The sequence below is a fragment of the Enoplosus armatus genome, chromosome 3, assembly GCF_043641665.1.
Source record: "Enoplosus armatus isolate fEnoArm2 chromosome 3, fEnoArm2.hap1, whole genome shotgun sequence".
Taxonomy (NCBI): domain Eukaryota; kingdom Metazoa; phylum Chordata; class Actinopteri; order Centrarchiformes; family Enoplosidae; genus Enoplosus; species Enoplosus armatus.
The window spans coordinates 4,085,716-4,099,035 of record NC_092182.1 but is presented as its reverse complement, the minus strand read 5'-3'; the positions used below and the strand labels follow the sequence as shown (position 1 = coordinate 4,099,035).

At 42.9% G+C, this 13,320-nt stretch overlaps 1 protein-coding gene across 2 annotated transcripts in view; it reads left to right on the top strand.

Annotated features, from left to right (window-relative positions):
* The window catches only part of LOC139282319 (contactin-4), a 39,971-nt gene extending 27,082 nt beyond the window's left edge, over window positions 1–12,889 (top strand). For both annotated transcript variants that reach the window (XM_070901948.1, XM_070901947.1), the window contains exons 14-21: window positions 1,040–1,198; window positions 3,128–3,277; window positions 3,906–3,976; window positions 4,387–4,621; window positions 4,710–4,825; window positions 10,221–10,401; window positions 11,775–11,887; window positions 12,683–12,889. In XM_070901948.1, coding sequence (XP_070758049.1) covers window positions 1,040–1,198; window positions 3,128–3,277; window positions 3,906–3,976; window positions 4,387–4,621; window positions 4,710–4,825; window positions 10,221–10,401; window positions 11,775–11,887; window positions 12,683–12,889 — 1,232 coding nt within the window. The remainder of the gene's footprint in view (window positions 1–1,039; window positions 1,199–3,127; window positions 3,278–3,905; window positions 3,977–4,386; window positions 4,622–4,709; window positions 4,826–10,220; window positions 10,402–11,774; window positions 11,888–12,682) is intronic.
* The last annotated feature ends 431 nt before the right edge of the window (window positions 12,890–13,320 follow it).

Below are 13,320 nucleotides of genomic sequence, written 5' to 3'. Positions count from 1 at the left end.
TTGTATGTTCCTGTGTGCATAATCTGAAACCGAGCATTGTTGGTACCCAGTGATCTTCTTCCAGCCGCAGGTAGTCCCGCTGAGGGCTCAGTGCTACTTTTGAAGATTTGTGGGCTTAGCAGGAAATCTCATGTCAGTTATCCAAGTCCCAGCCCATTTGTTTGATCTCATGGAGCTGCTTTTGCTAATTTCAATGAGATCCCAATAAAATTTTTAAAAAAATGCTGCTTTGTTTTTCCAAATCCCTGCTCATTATGGTCATTACTTTTTTTCATTGTTTGAAAATCGTATAATTATATATCTTTTCAGGGAAGGAAAAAGTAAAAACTCACTGGCCTCATATATAAATAAACTGATACAGAAGATGGTCTAACCTGAGTTCCTAGTGAACTGTGCTATTCAACCCTGATGACAGTTTAGCCTCGGGGGGGGGCCACGGCCAGTGCTTCGAGGCTTCCGATGCAGGATAACAGATATCAGGGCCAAGACTTCCTCTTCTGTGTGCCGGTCATTGTTCACAGTCCTATTAGCAACCTCGGACCCCATCGGCTGTCGTCTGACGACAATTTGAATACAGAAACATTTCAAAAAAGCTAACAAGCTAATCTTCAGAAATTTATAAACAGCGAAATCGTCATCAGACGATAGCCGATGGGTTTTTCATTGCATTTCACCCAATGCGTTTCCGCCTCTTTTGCGCTCCACATGGACTGTTTACGTGCATGCAACCAAAGTCCACTCAAACATAATTGGTCAATACTACTCGGACTACAAACAGACTACAAACGGAAACAAGAGTGCATCCGATACCAAAATCTTGTCCCTTGCCCACAGATTTGATCTGTTTCTCTATCTGTTTATAGAGATTATATCTCCACTCGCCCTGAATTGAGGTTGTCAGCTGAGTTATGAATCACTTAACACCTGTGATGGGATCTGAGTCTGCCGTGCTTATCTGAAGTGATTTCATTTCATTTCTTGGCTGCTGTCGTGCGGCGAGGCTGATGCAGGTGTCTGTCCTTGTTTCTGGGTGTTGCAGGACCCCCTGGTGCTCCGGAGGGCCTGGTGGTGACTGACATTACTGACACCTCTGTGCAACTGTCCTGGGGCTCTGGCCCTGACAACCGCAGTCCTGTTACCATGTACATGGTGCAGGCCAGGACCCTCTTCTCTATAGGCTGGCAGACCGTGAGAACAGGTAACAGATGCACCAACATCAAATGTTTATTCTCAATTAATGCAAGTCAAAACTGAGAAATGACACTGTAATATGTGAGCCTATGGTCATTTAGGAGACATTACTCTCTTTGTCAGATGCTTTGCTTCAGAGAAAATCAGAAAGTATGTCATAGATCCTCCTATGAATGACATACACAGTTTGCAAGCTGTTTAGTGAGCGGCCAATAGACACATCAGCTATAATGTTAAAGTTGTTCATTTCAGGCTCTCTTCTTTCCTCATCCTGAAGTCGACATATGGAGATTATGAAACAACAGAACCCCAATATGCAGCATGTTCAAACCAACTGATACTGGATTTTTGAGGCCAATCCTGATATTAGCGAGTACACAAACGCATGATATAAACAAACATTTGGATCACAATCCCTTAAAGGGGTACTCCAGCAATTTAGCATTGCAGTTTCATTAGGTTGGGAGACTCACAAAAGACATATATCCTAAATGTTCAGTATCCAGTATGGGTCATGTTCCAAAAGCACTGGATCCTACATTCCCCATAATACAACCATAAAGTGTCTTTTGTTAGACCATTCCTGTCTGGGTAATGTCCACCTCTTTCAAACTCCCCAACTTCTTGTTAAAGGTTTGACATTTCATGCCAAATCTGAGGGATTATTTCTCAGATTTTAGAACGTTCCCCTCGGAGCCACAGAGGACATTATACAACTGTCACAGGTAGAGTAGTAGTCTGTGACAAGTAAACTGATCTTCATGTGTGAAATCGTTGGAGTGCCCCATTAAACTTAAATGATAACGTTTTTTTAAAAGAATTGTGACCATCATATGTACTGAGTGGGGAAAAATGAACTTTCTGAAGTTCAGCTAACATATTTTGGTCGTTCCAGTGCTGCAATTTCTTGTTACTTATCAGCTGGTGACAGGGATACTATGTATCTCCGATAAGCTAATACTGGGAATGTGTGCCTGCCATGGCCAAACCCCTGAAAATAAATTAACTAAAAATGGCTCTGTACCTGACAGTCGCAGGTAAAAGACTTAAAACAAGGACTGAATTACAGACACGATCAAGTGTTTCAAATTAACTAATACAGTCCACTACAGCAGCCCGACAGTAAATGCTACCTTTGTGTTTTTTTAGACACTATGTCAGAGAGGTGCTGTTGTGTTGTAATGAAACGTATATGTAATATATATGTAACAGGGGATGGGCAATGTATAAGAAGCTTATTAAAACTGCCTTTATGAGTATTATGTCTTCTTTTGCTCTCTCCACTTTTTCTGTGATGAGTCTTTTTCTTGAAGTTGTTTCCCGCAAATCACAAACAAAGTTTGAATTTCTAACTTATATAACGTCAGTATGAGAATACAACAAGATATCAGCCCTCCCTTCATATTCCTCCATACTACTTACCGGAATATTTGGCAGAAATAATCATTAAAGCTTGATTAAGTGAAAGGCCTTTTTTTCCCCCTCAGATCTAAATTAATTTCATCCTTCCGTAACCTTAACCCTGCTTTATTTAAGATGACAGTTTCACCCGAAAGGTGCCAATTTAAAACGTAACAAGCAGATCGCAGGAAGATGTTTAGCTCAGTGATGTCAGCCACGTTAACTGCCAAGCGACCTCATCTAACGGCTTATTCATTGTATTTATTAATTGCATGTATGTGTAAAATTGCATTGTGAGATGCAGGCATTGCTGTGCAATATCGAGAAAAATTGCAGAACGTGTAAAGCTGGTGGACCGGTTACACCCTGAGCGCGCTGTAATTGGAATAGCATTAAAAGATTTACAAATGTCACCATTTCATTTTGATTCACTTCACTGGTTTGTGAAATGTTTTTGTATTTGCTGAAGACGAAATGTGAAAAAGAAAAAAAAAAAAGACAAAACACCTCTCAATTCTAAATTCTTTAATCCTAGTTCCTGATTCTGTGCCTGGACAGATGACGCATGCAACAGTGAAAGATTTGAACCCCTGGGTGGATTATGAATTCAGGGTGGTGGCAATCAACAGTGTTGGTGTTGGAGAACCCAGCACGCCGTCAAAACAGATTCGAACCAAAGCAGCAGGTATCCTCGCAATTTGTTTTTTTGTTTTTTTTTACTCTTCATAACAAATTAATCAGTCCCACTTGGAAAATGTAATTTAACTGTTTCCGTCAGTGCTCCCTGTGATGTTACCCATTTCAAATCTGTTGTTAGCTTTCATGCCAATACTTTTTTTGTTTTCTTTCTTTTATTTACTCAGTCACATGCAAAATGAGTGGAAATTGATTCACACTCTTAAGTATCAACACTGAGCTTGTGTGTGTCAGCTCTCTGGAACTTGCGCCGTGATTAATTAATAGTTGCATCGACAGTAAATGCTACCTATCCACACTTGCCATGAGGCAACGACATGAAAGTGTCTATTTTGAGCTGGTTAGCTGAGTAATTCCACCCCTGCTGGTTGAATCACAAGGGAACTAGTTTCCAGTTGCGCCTGGCAAACTGGGCTGACATACGGCGCTCGGCTAATAGCGGCACCGTGCAACAAAAATGTAATTCATGATCAACCAGTTTGGTGTAGTAAGGAGCTCTGCAGAGTGGTGATCACCTCATTGAAAGCTGTGTGATTTAACAGAACCCTCTGCACCTGCCTTGGGCATAACAGTCCTCCAAGCCGAGGGATGATTAAGTTTCTTTTGTGCCTGTTTAGTTCCCAAGGTTGCACCAGTTAATGTGAGTGGTGGCGGAGGAGCTCGAGGAGAACTTGTCATCATGTGGGAGGTAAGAGGATCATGGGCATTTTTGAGTGGGCATTCATTGTGACAGAGCAGACTTTGAATCTTTTGACGAGAATGGACTTCTGGCAGAGTTACCGTGTCTGCAGCGGTCCGGCTTCAGTGGAATGGCTTTTAATTAAGGGCAGAGCTTTCCTGATTTGCTGCCTGCTGACTCCCCCTGTTGTGTAAATCAAAATGGAGATACGGCGCCAGTGCAAATTTCATATGTGTAAATCTAGAATTAGGTGACAGTTTTACAGTTTTTGGCTGCGGCTCAAAAAAAAATAAAGATGCTGTATGTGCTTAGAGTAATAGTTTGTTAGACATAAAACACTATTTCTGCTTTACTTTTACTAACTCCCTAATTAAACTCCTGCGCACAGTTTGGGTCAAACTTCTCTGTCACTATCTCAGCCAGTTCCAGAGGAACAGCAGAGCGGAGAGGACTTTGGCTATGTCGTGGCTTTCCGCCCACTTGGCAGCAGCACCTGGATCCAGACAGTGCTGGCATCACCTGACGCGTCCAGATATGTTTACAGAAACGACAGCATCGCGCCCCTGTCCCAGTTCGAAGCGAAAGTGGGGGTCTACAACAGCATGGGAGAGGGGCTGTTCAGCCGTGTCGTCAGAGTGTTTTCTGCAGAAGAAGGTGCGTGCGTTCACCTGTTCGTTCAAGAAAAATGGATGCTTCCGCTCTTAATTGCAAACATGCATAATTCATGATCCATCCTACTTAGAGCCCTCTGAGGCGCCGTCAAGAGTGTGGGCCCGCGCCGTGTCGGCCTCTGAGATCGAGGTGTACTGGGAGCCAATTCCCCCCGGGTCCAACAGCGAGAAGATCATCGCGTATGAGGTATGAAAAAGAAAAGTTGAAATGATAGCGCTTCAAGGAATATTCAAACAAGGAGTAGACATTAATCCCAGAATGACTGACAGTACAATAAGCCGGCATTCATTTGAATACCACCACCGATGGCGACAAGGTGGAAATATTCTGACACTAAAATACTGCATGTGTTGGATAGGCAGATTTTTCACAGGCTAATCTCGGGGATGAAGAGGTCTGTTGGCAGCTGTTTCCAGTCTCCAAAATACCTCAACGCCGAGGCTGTCTGTTGAGAGAGCTGCTATTCAAAAAATAATAAAAAAAAATAATAAAAAAAAGAAAGAAAGTGTGAACATCATTCATCACTTTTCTCTACAACAAACACTCTCCCGGGACGTGGCTGTGGAAAACCTAGATAAAAATAACATTCTCTCCTAAACCCCAGATATTTTACACAGTAGGGTATGCCCAGGTGGCCTGACCTCTGCTGAGAAGCTTTGAGGTCATTGCCAGTGTTTGGTACACACCTTGTTATGAGACAGGGGTTTCAGGCACCATGACGACGCGTTCGGGAGCTAGACAGAGCAGTTTAGCTGACCTGAGACCAGTGTTTCCACGAAAAATACACAGCTCCGGAACAATATAGATGCATTTGAGCAGCTTTTTAATAAAGTTGAGGAAAACACAAGTATTACATTGTGTATTATCTCACTGTTGGATTTACATGATTAAACATTTCATCATTATTTCTGCGGCTGGGTGGCCCAGCTTCATCTGACAAGTGTGTCTACAACATGTAGGTAGATATTAATTCAAATTCTCACACTGACAACATTTTCCACTGGATTTTTGTGACATTTATTCTAATTTATCGAATTTGATCCCAAGTTACCTCTCAAATCGTGTTTTAGTGGATCCTTTGAATTGCCAATGTATCTGTGGAAGTTCAGAGAAGAACATCTTAAGGTAACTTCAACCGGCCCTTTGTAAATCATTTTTACATTATAATAGTACAATGTAATGCAGTTTGTAATGCAAGGACTGATTCGGCCTATTTATGCCCACCTCTGCTGGCTACCACAGTCATTTTTCACCGACGCATCTGGGCCATAGATAGTTTCGTTTTCCCATAAGGGCATGTTCCACACACATCCTAATGGTGTACGCTAACGCTTTTTCATCCCTCCAGTAGACAAGGTCCCCTTCTAGCTGTCAGTGGAATGGCCATTGGTGCACTGACACGTAATAGCCGCAACAACTGCTGCAAACACAAAGGTGACATATTATCACGTTTTAAATTGATATGGCAAAAGGAAATATCAGTAACCTGCTATTCCATGAAAGGTGAAGTGAAGGAACTCCCTCAGCCAGGGTATCACTGACACCTGGAAACAAACGCGTTCACTGGGATAGATCATCATCCAGTCGCTCCTCACGGTAAACATGTAGAGCTGCCTCTGTACAATTCATTACAAGTAACATAGGGGCTTAGTGGGTAGCAGAATACCCGCTTTTTCCTGAGTCTCCAAAAATACAAACTTTTGTATCTGTTGTCCTGAGGATGAACTGCAGAAATAAACTCCTTCTGTAGTTGCTCCCGAAGGCCCCAGGAGAAGATGCCCACACCCTCATGAGGGGCCATAGTGAGTCCCTCACTCCTGCCAAAGAGGGAGGTAGACAGTAAAACTGGAGAGCGTAGCCCATTCATAATGTCCTGTTCCTACACTCTGCCAGAACACGGTGTTTGGCCAAAATAGTGGAGCATTTAGCAGCTAAGGAGACAGATATTTCCCGGTGTTTTATCCGAGGCCTTTAGTGGTGGGAATCGATAAGTGAGCCCTATTTAGAACCAGTTGCAAAGGATTTCTGGAGAACCGTTTAGTGGCCACACTACTGATGCCTCTGAAGTTTAACTCAACACTACTGTGGCCATGCTCTCTTGAGTATGTTTTCATGTGGGACTTGACCCATGGGAGAAAAGACAATATGTTTGCAACGTGTGCGACGCTCTCAAGCAGATGTTTTACAGATGCTTGTTAGTTTTCGCTCTTTGGATGGATATACCCTCTGTTCCTTTTAGTGTTCTGCATAGATCAGGCATCACTATATATACCTGTATGTACTGATTTAAAAAGGATTGATAAAGGAACAAATGAAGAATCCGGCTGATAAGTAGAAACATAACTCCAAACAGATAAAATCCTTTGTTGATGCCCCCCCAGAGGCTGAGCTGCCAGCTGTGGAGCTGAGAGCCTGGAAAGCTCTCGAATGCCTCTGCCAATCTGTCCCAGCAGGGTACACTGGCCCCAGAGGGCTCTCCATTTAGGCATTGGTAGCAGTCCCATTGATTTTAGTGAAGTGTCCTCTAACATGTCTGCGTGATGTGTTAGAGGATGACAAATACACATTCAAGTCAGCCTTGACTCTGTTGCTGAAGACAGATAGATGAGGAGTGGCGCGTCCATTTATAGAAATTGATAGATATGAACCATACCAACAGCAGATGCGAAAAAGTAACTTTAAACTCCAGTACTTCAAAAAACCACCACCTACGTTTGGCTGCAGATTTGAGGTGCCGCGCGGTCGCCTCTTACCCAACTGCACCACAATGGCAACGAAACTGTTTTCGTCTTGAAGACGCCGTCTCTCCTCAGTGGCCTTTTTGTCATGCGCCACTTTGATTGGAGCGGCTGTCTGAAAAGGTACGAGAGAAGTAATGTGACTGGCTGAGAGGATAATGGCTCATCACCACACCCTTCAATTTTCTCCCACTTCACCCAACCCTTTTGGTTCATAGCACGGCTTCACCTATGTGAATGAAAATAGCAGGGGCACTTGGATACGCCTTCGCTGCCTGAATGCAAGACCTAAATACAGCTCCAAGTGTTAACAGAGCGAGAAATTATAGAATACTAGCAGACTCCACCTCCACCGCTGAACACTCTGAGCTGCAAACTTCTGAGGCTGTCTGCATCGCCATCACAACTATACACCACTATAAAAGTCTCCGGCCGTGCCAGGATTAACCTGTTAGGGGGCCTCAGGGCAAAAGTGTTGTGCCCTCCTGCCCTATCTACGTCGACCAAGTCCATCGCACACAGCAGACTGCACATGGCAGCGTCATTATTTGCTCTAGCCAGCCCTCAAATGCCAGAAGAACACTACATGGCCCCAGGTTGTCTGTGTGTGGTAGTGCGAATTACAATTTCATGTGTATGAGTATGCACCATGTGGGCACAATGTAAACCAAAATAATAAGGCTTTTGACACAGGGCTCCTCTGCTATACAGGGCCACAAGATTAGGCATTAATGCAGGACCCACAATAGTTAAATATTGTACTGCAGTGAGAAAATTCTCTGAACAAAATTGTGCTAACTCAATGCTAAGAAGGCTAAAGCTTACAGGTCCCAGACAAAAGGTCAACATGTTCACCAGCTGACGATTCATGTGGAAGACATGGACATAAAGGAGCAGCATTGTTATTGTATTGCAGGGAAGCTAGTGTTAATTTAGCATAGTCTATTATTCAAATGTAATATCAGACTTTTATTTAATTCTTACAACTTTTCAGATGTTTACTGTAGAAATACATCTAAAACTACTTGGACAAACGCAGGTCCGATCTTTGCTTTATTGTCAGCAATTTCAAATTTGCCATTGAGTAAAGAGCAGGACAGAGATGCTAACGTGACCCAAAACGGGCCTTTGGCTAACTTAACCTGGTATCCCACAAAATATTGTGTCAATTAACAAATGATGTGCAAACTCTGGGCTTTGGAAGTAACACTAGGTTTCCATTGTCATTAACTACTGTCGTCAACGTTAGCGACTTGAAGAGGCCGTAAGAAAGACACAAGCCTCCACACTCTTTAAATGCAGAGGATCACTTTTACCACAGCTCCGCGCACACTCCTTCTGCCTTTGGAGAAATCCAAAGCTTTACAAGCCGTTCCTAGTTACAGTTGCTAAGGTGTGATTGGACAATCATTGTTTGGGGAAGGGGTTCAGCGAACATTCAATTTCCTTTACGATATAAGAATTGGTAGGGGAGACGACAGGACAGCTGCTGTTTTCTCCACCAAATAACGTTCGGGATGAATTTCCTAAATTGTTCACGTCATGATCACTATATAGTCGGTACCTTTCAGCTGTCATGTGGATAATTCAGTGAACTCTGCTGGCCGCAGGTTTAGTGGCAGGACAACCCAGTGCAAACTTCGAACTTAATCAGTGCTGTTGTTTCTTATTCACGCACAGTATCAAAAAATGAGACCATTCACTGAAAACATAGGCAGTGCACACACACTTTTGATAAAGTTCAGGCTAATTAACACTTTCTGCTCTAAGCTTTTAACAGATTCAATACAGAAATGAAAGCCAGCTATATAAAAAATAATGTTTAAATATTTGTGCTTTGGGCATTGTTACTGTAAAACACTGGTGGTATGATGCACTTTCCTGCCACTTTCTCCTTAATAAGACTTTAAGACGCAGAAAGACAGCTTAAGTCTCCTTAGAGCCCTCTCTGTCATCCCTCTCTGAGCATGTGTTTAGATTCTTAGCCGAGGTGGCGTTACTGTAAAAACTGTAAACTTCTCCTGCTCAGGTATTTTAGGTATGTAGTGCCAGTAAAACTGCTACAATTAAACCGCCGGTGGAAAAAAACCCCATCCTAGATGCATCTGTTATCAGCAGCTCCAGGCCCTGTCGCTAATCTGCCTTTCCCAAGCAAGATCCCTGAAAACCCGTGTGCAGCCAATTGAATAAGTACCTACTCTCAAACCATCTGTTGGACATTTTCCTGTCTGGTTTTCCCCGTCTCGTGTTAGGGTCATAAATGATCTCCCTACGAATACGGATTCTGACAAGCTCCTTATCCTTGCACTCCTCACTCCCAGTGCTGCTTTCGCTATTGCTGATTGTCAGATACGGGATCACTTGGTGGTTTAAAAATGTGGGTTGGACTGCCTCGGGACCTACAGTAGCTGAGCTGATAGTATGGAACTCTCTTTTTTTTTACGTAGGTCCTGTGAAATCACTGCTTCAGGATATTAAAGGCTTAAACCCAGATGACCCCAAAGTATGTGAAGTGAAGACAGAAGCCCCAAAATGAGGGTCCTTAAAACTTGATATCTGTATCTCCATACGCGCGTGCCCTAGTACTTCCTGTTACGCTGCCACAGACTGTGTGTCTGCTGGCTTCAACCTATGTATATGCACTCTAGCTAAATACTCTACAGGACGCTCCTCTTTATAAGCACATTGCGATACTGTCAGTAGGAAATGGGCAAAATAAATAAGGGTTGACTTGACTCGGTTGCCCCCACTTTACACATTTGAAAGCAGCCTACAGACGTTAAGAGGCAAAGGTAGGCAGCATGGCTGGAGGTGTGTGGTGACCCCTCATGTCTTTGGTCCAGGTTCTCTATTGGGAGAAAGGATCTCGGCAGAGTGAAGCAGAGGGAGCGAGGGTTATCAACACCACAGCTCTGCTCTCTGGCTTGAAGGGCAGCACGGCCTATCTGATCTCAGTCAGAGCCCAAAACAGCGCTGGACTTGGACCCTGCAGCCCTGCTTTTAACATCACCACCAAGAAACCACGTGAGTCCACACACACACACACACAGGACACAGAAATGCACTTTATTTTATTGACTTACTTGTTTTTCCGAAACAATACCGTAGGTCCAAGTCTATAACAGATCTGAATAATAAGTTTCCGATCTATACAAAATAATTAGCTCCACCTCCGCTTTAATGCACCGGTAACAACCGGTAACTTTTACTTTTAATACTTTAAGTCCATTTTCCTGATGAAACGTACATGCTTTTACTTAAGTAACATTTTCAGTGCAGGAGTGTTTTTACTGTGTGATATTAGTACTTTTACTGAAGTAAAGGATCTGAATGCTTCCTCCACCACTGCACCTTAGATACAATAGTTTGTGTACCATTGATATTCTTATGTTTGGTAACACGCCTGTAGTCTGATGAAATCCAACAATTTTTCCCACCTCACATTCCCACACCCCTACATCACAGCTGCTGCTCCTGCTCTTTTTGCATCCACACTAGCTTTCATGTGACCTCATACAGATTAAACAGTCAAACATTTTCTTCCTCTGCATGTTTTTGTTTTTACTGAAAATATTGCGAGCAGAAGACTCTCATCTGAAATCTGCACTCTGTGTCTAATCTTGTGCCAAATGTTTTGCAAACCATGTTTCCTGTGCGATAGTTGCATGAAAACAAAAGAGAACTGTGTGTCAAGAACCAGAAAACATTAAAGGATAGGTTCACAATTTGAAGGGGGTCTTAAAGGGGGTGTTTTACTCTAAAGAGACTGTAACTTTGTAAGATACAAATTGTCTGATTTGTCTAATGCAGAGCACTGAAGCCTCATAGTAGTGTCAGATAAACTTTGGAATAAATGTTAGCACAAGACGAGGACTGTGGATTTCTGTCCCCCTTCACTTCCATTGAATTAAGAAGGAATCTCTCAAAGGCCAATATGAACAGGTGGAATGATTACAGCGGGACAAACCTTCATGTGGGCACCTGACAACTGAAATTATGAACCTATCCTTTAAGAGATAAGTGAATGCAACCTTAGAACACAGCAGAACACAGCAGAAATGCATCAATAAATAACAACAGCAGCCCTACTACCCAAGTCAGAAGCCCTCCCACTCACTGAGGCTGTTCACTGAAATATAAAGCAGTTAAGACTTCTGTGCTGCTTCAGGGTGAACCTTTCATTTCATCCTTATTAGCTGTGTTTTCACACACATAAATGAAAGGGTAATCAAAGAGCCTTTATTTTCTGTTTTTCTTGACCTCCATTTTTCCTCCAGCGTGTTCCAGGAGGATGGAGAGTCGGCTGACTGCAGTGTTGGTTCAGAGAATACTATTGATGACATTGGCTTATGCATTCGTTTGTGAACCATGTGTCCATATAATTACATATCTTGCAGCTCCAAGTCAGCCTCCAGGGAATATTGAGTGGAAACTGACCAACTCGAAGATCTTTCTAAATTGGGAACATGTCAAGGCGATGGAAAATGAGTCTGAGGTGACAGGATACAAGGTGAGTTTGTCAGTGTAATAGCAGAGACTCCAGAACCGGGGAAACAAATAGAGCCTCAGCAGCTGTCACCCCAATGAATGGCTTTCTCATTGCAGTGGAAAGATAGACCTCAGCACTCCAGTGTTACATTATGGATTGGCCCTGTCTGGCCTTTCAAAATTAAAAGATCTGTTCCAGGTGATAAAAATGAAAGGAGTCATGCCTCAGAGGGAATTCAGCTTCTTCCAACCAGTGCAACAATGAATCATATTTGATCCATTTTGCATACCTGTGTAGAAACCCCCCCACTGTTTTTGATAATGCTTTCCACAAATATATATATATATATATACGTACATAGTCTCCAGAGATATGCAGACCTGCTCATTTAATGATAAGTCGTAAGGGAGCTGGTGTAAGGGGGCGTGCAGTGCATGTGGAATTAAAAGTGAAAATGTCTTACATATTTTCCATGTTTTTAAAACAGCCCGACTCCCTGTGCATGTCTCATGTTTCATTTGAACTGTGGAATAAAACATTATGCTGCATTTTGATGAAGATGACTAAATGAGTAAATGTGGTCCTGTTTTGTTTGTTCTTCACCTTGAGTCATCGGGCTAAATCAGCACCTCACAAGGCATTTGTAATTCATGACATCCTCTCCTGCTTTTGGCTTCGAGATTTGTTTTTCACACACTCATTTAATATGTTGAACGAAGCCATACATCCCACTGCTAAGGGGTCACAGTGGTTTAATTGCTGATTGTTACGGCTGAAGAATGAAATGTTGACCCCAGGATCCGCACTCTCCTCCAGGTTGTGTATCGTCAGAACTGGCACGGCCGGACCACTGTACTGGAAACCAATAAGACCAGCGTGGAGCTGCAGATCCCCTCTGGAGAGGACTACCTTATTGAGATCAAAGCTCTGACCAAAGGGGGCGATGGCACCAGCAGTGGCCCCATCCGCATACCAAAGATGTCCAGTAAGTTTCAAATACTCTCCAGCATACAAAATGATTAGAGTGGGAATTAAGCAGAGAAGCGTTGGGATGGGTGTACTCTGTGTAACTAATCCCTTGTGTGACTGATACTGTTTATCAGCTTTACCAAAGCTTGAACAAGGCCTTCAGAATGCGCATAGAAATTGCAATAAGGCTGCGCCGTAACGCTGGGAAGAAGAGACACAAACTACACAAAGTGATCTCCGTCCAGAAGGTTGCGTTTTTAGTCCTCTTCAGTCCTCGGCGTGTCGGCATGGCATCTCAAAAAGCACTTAACAGATTCCAGTGACCTTTGGCAAACTTCAAGAACTTGTTAGATTTTGGTTTGGATAGGGACAACATGTGTTAACATATATATTTTTTTTCTTTTTCTTCCTAGGTCTTAACTCCAAAGGATGTATGTGTCCAGTTCCAATGAAGATTTGCTCCTTTATGTTTTTTGTATTTTCTT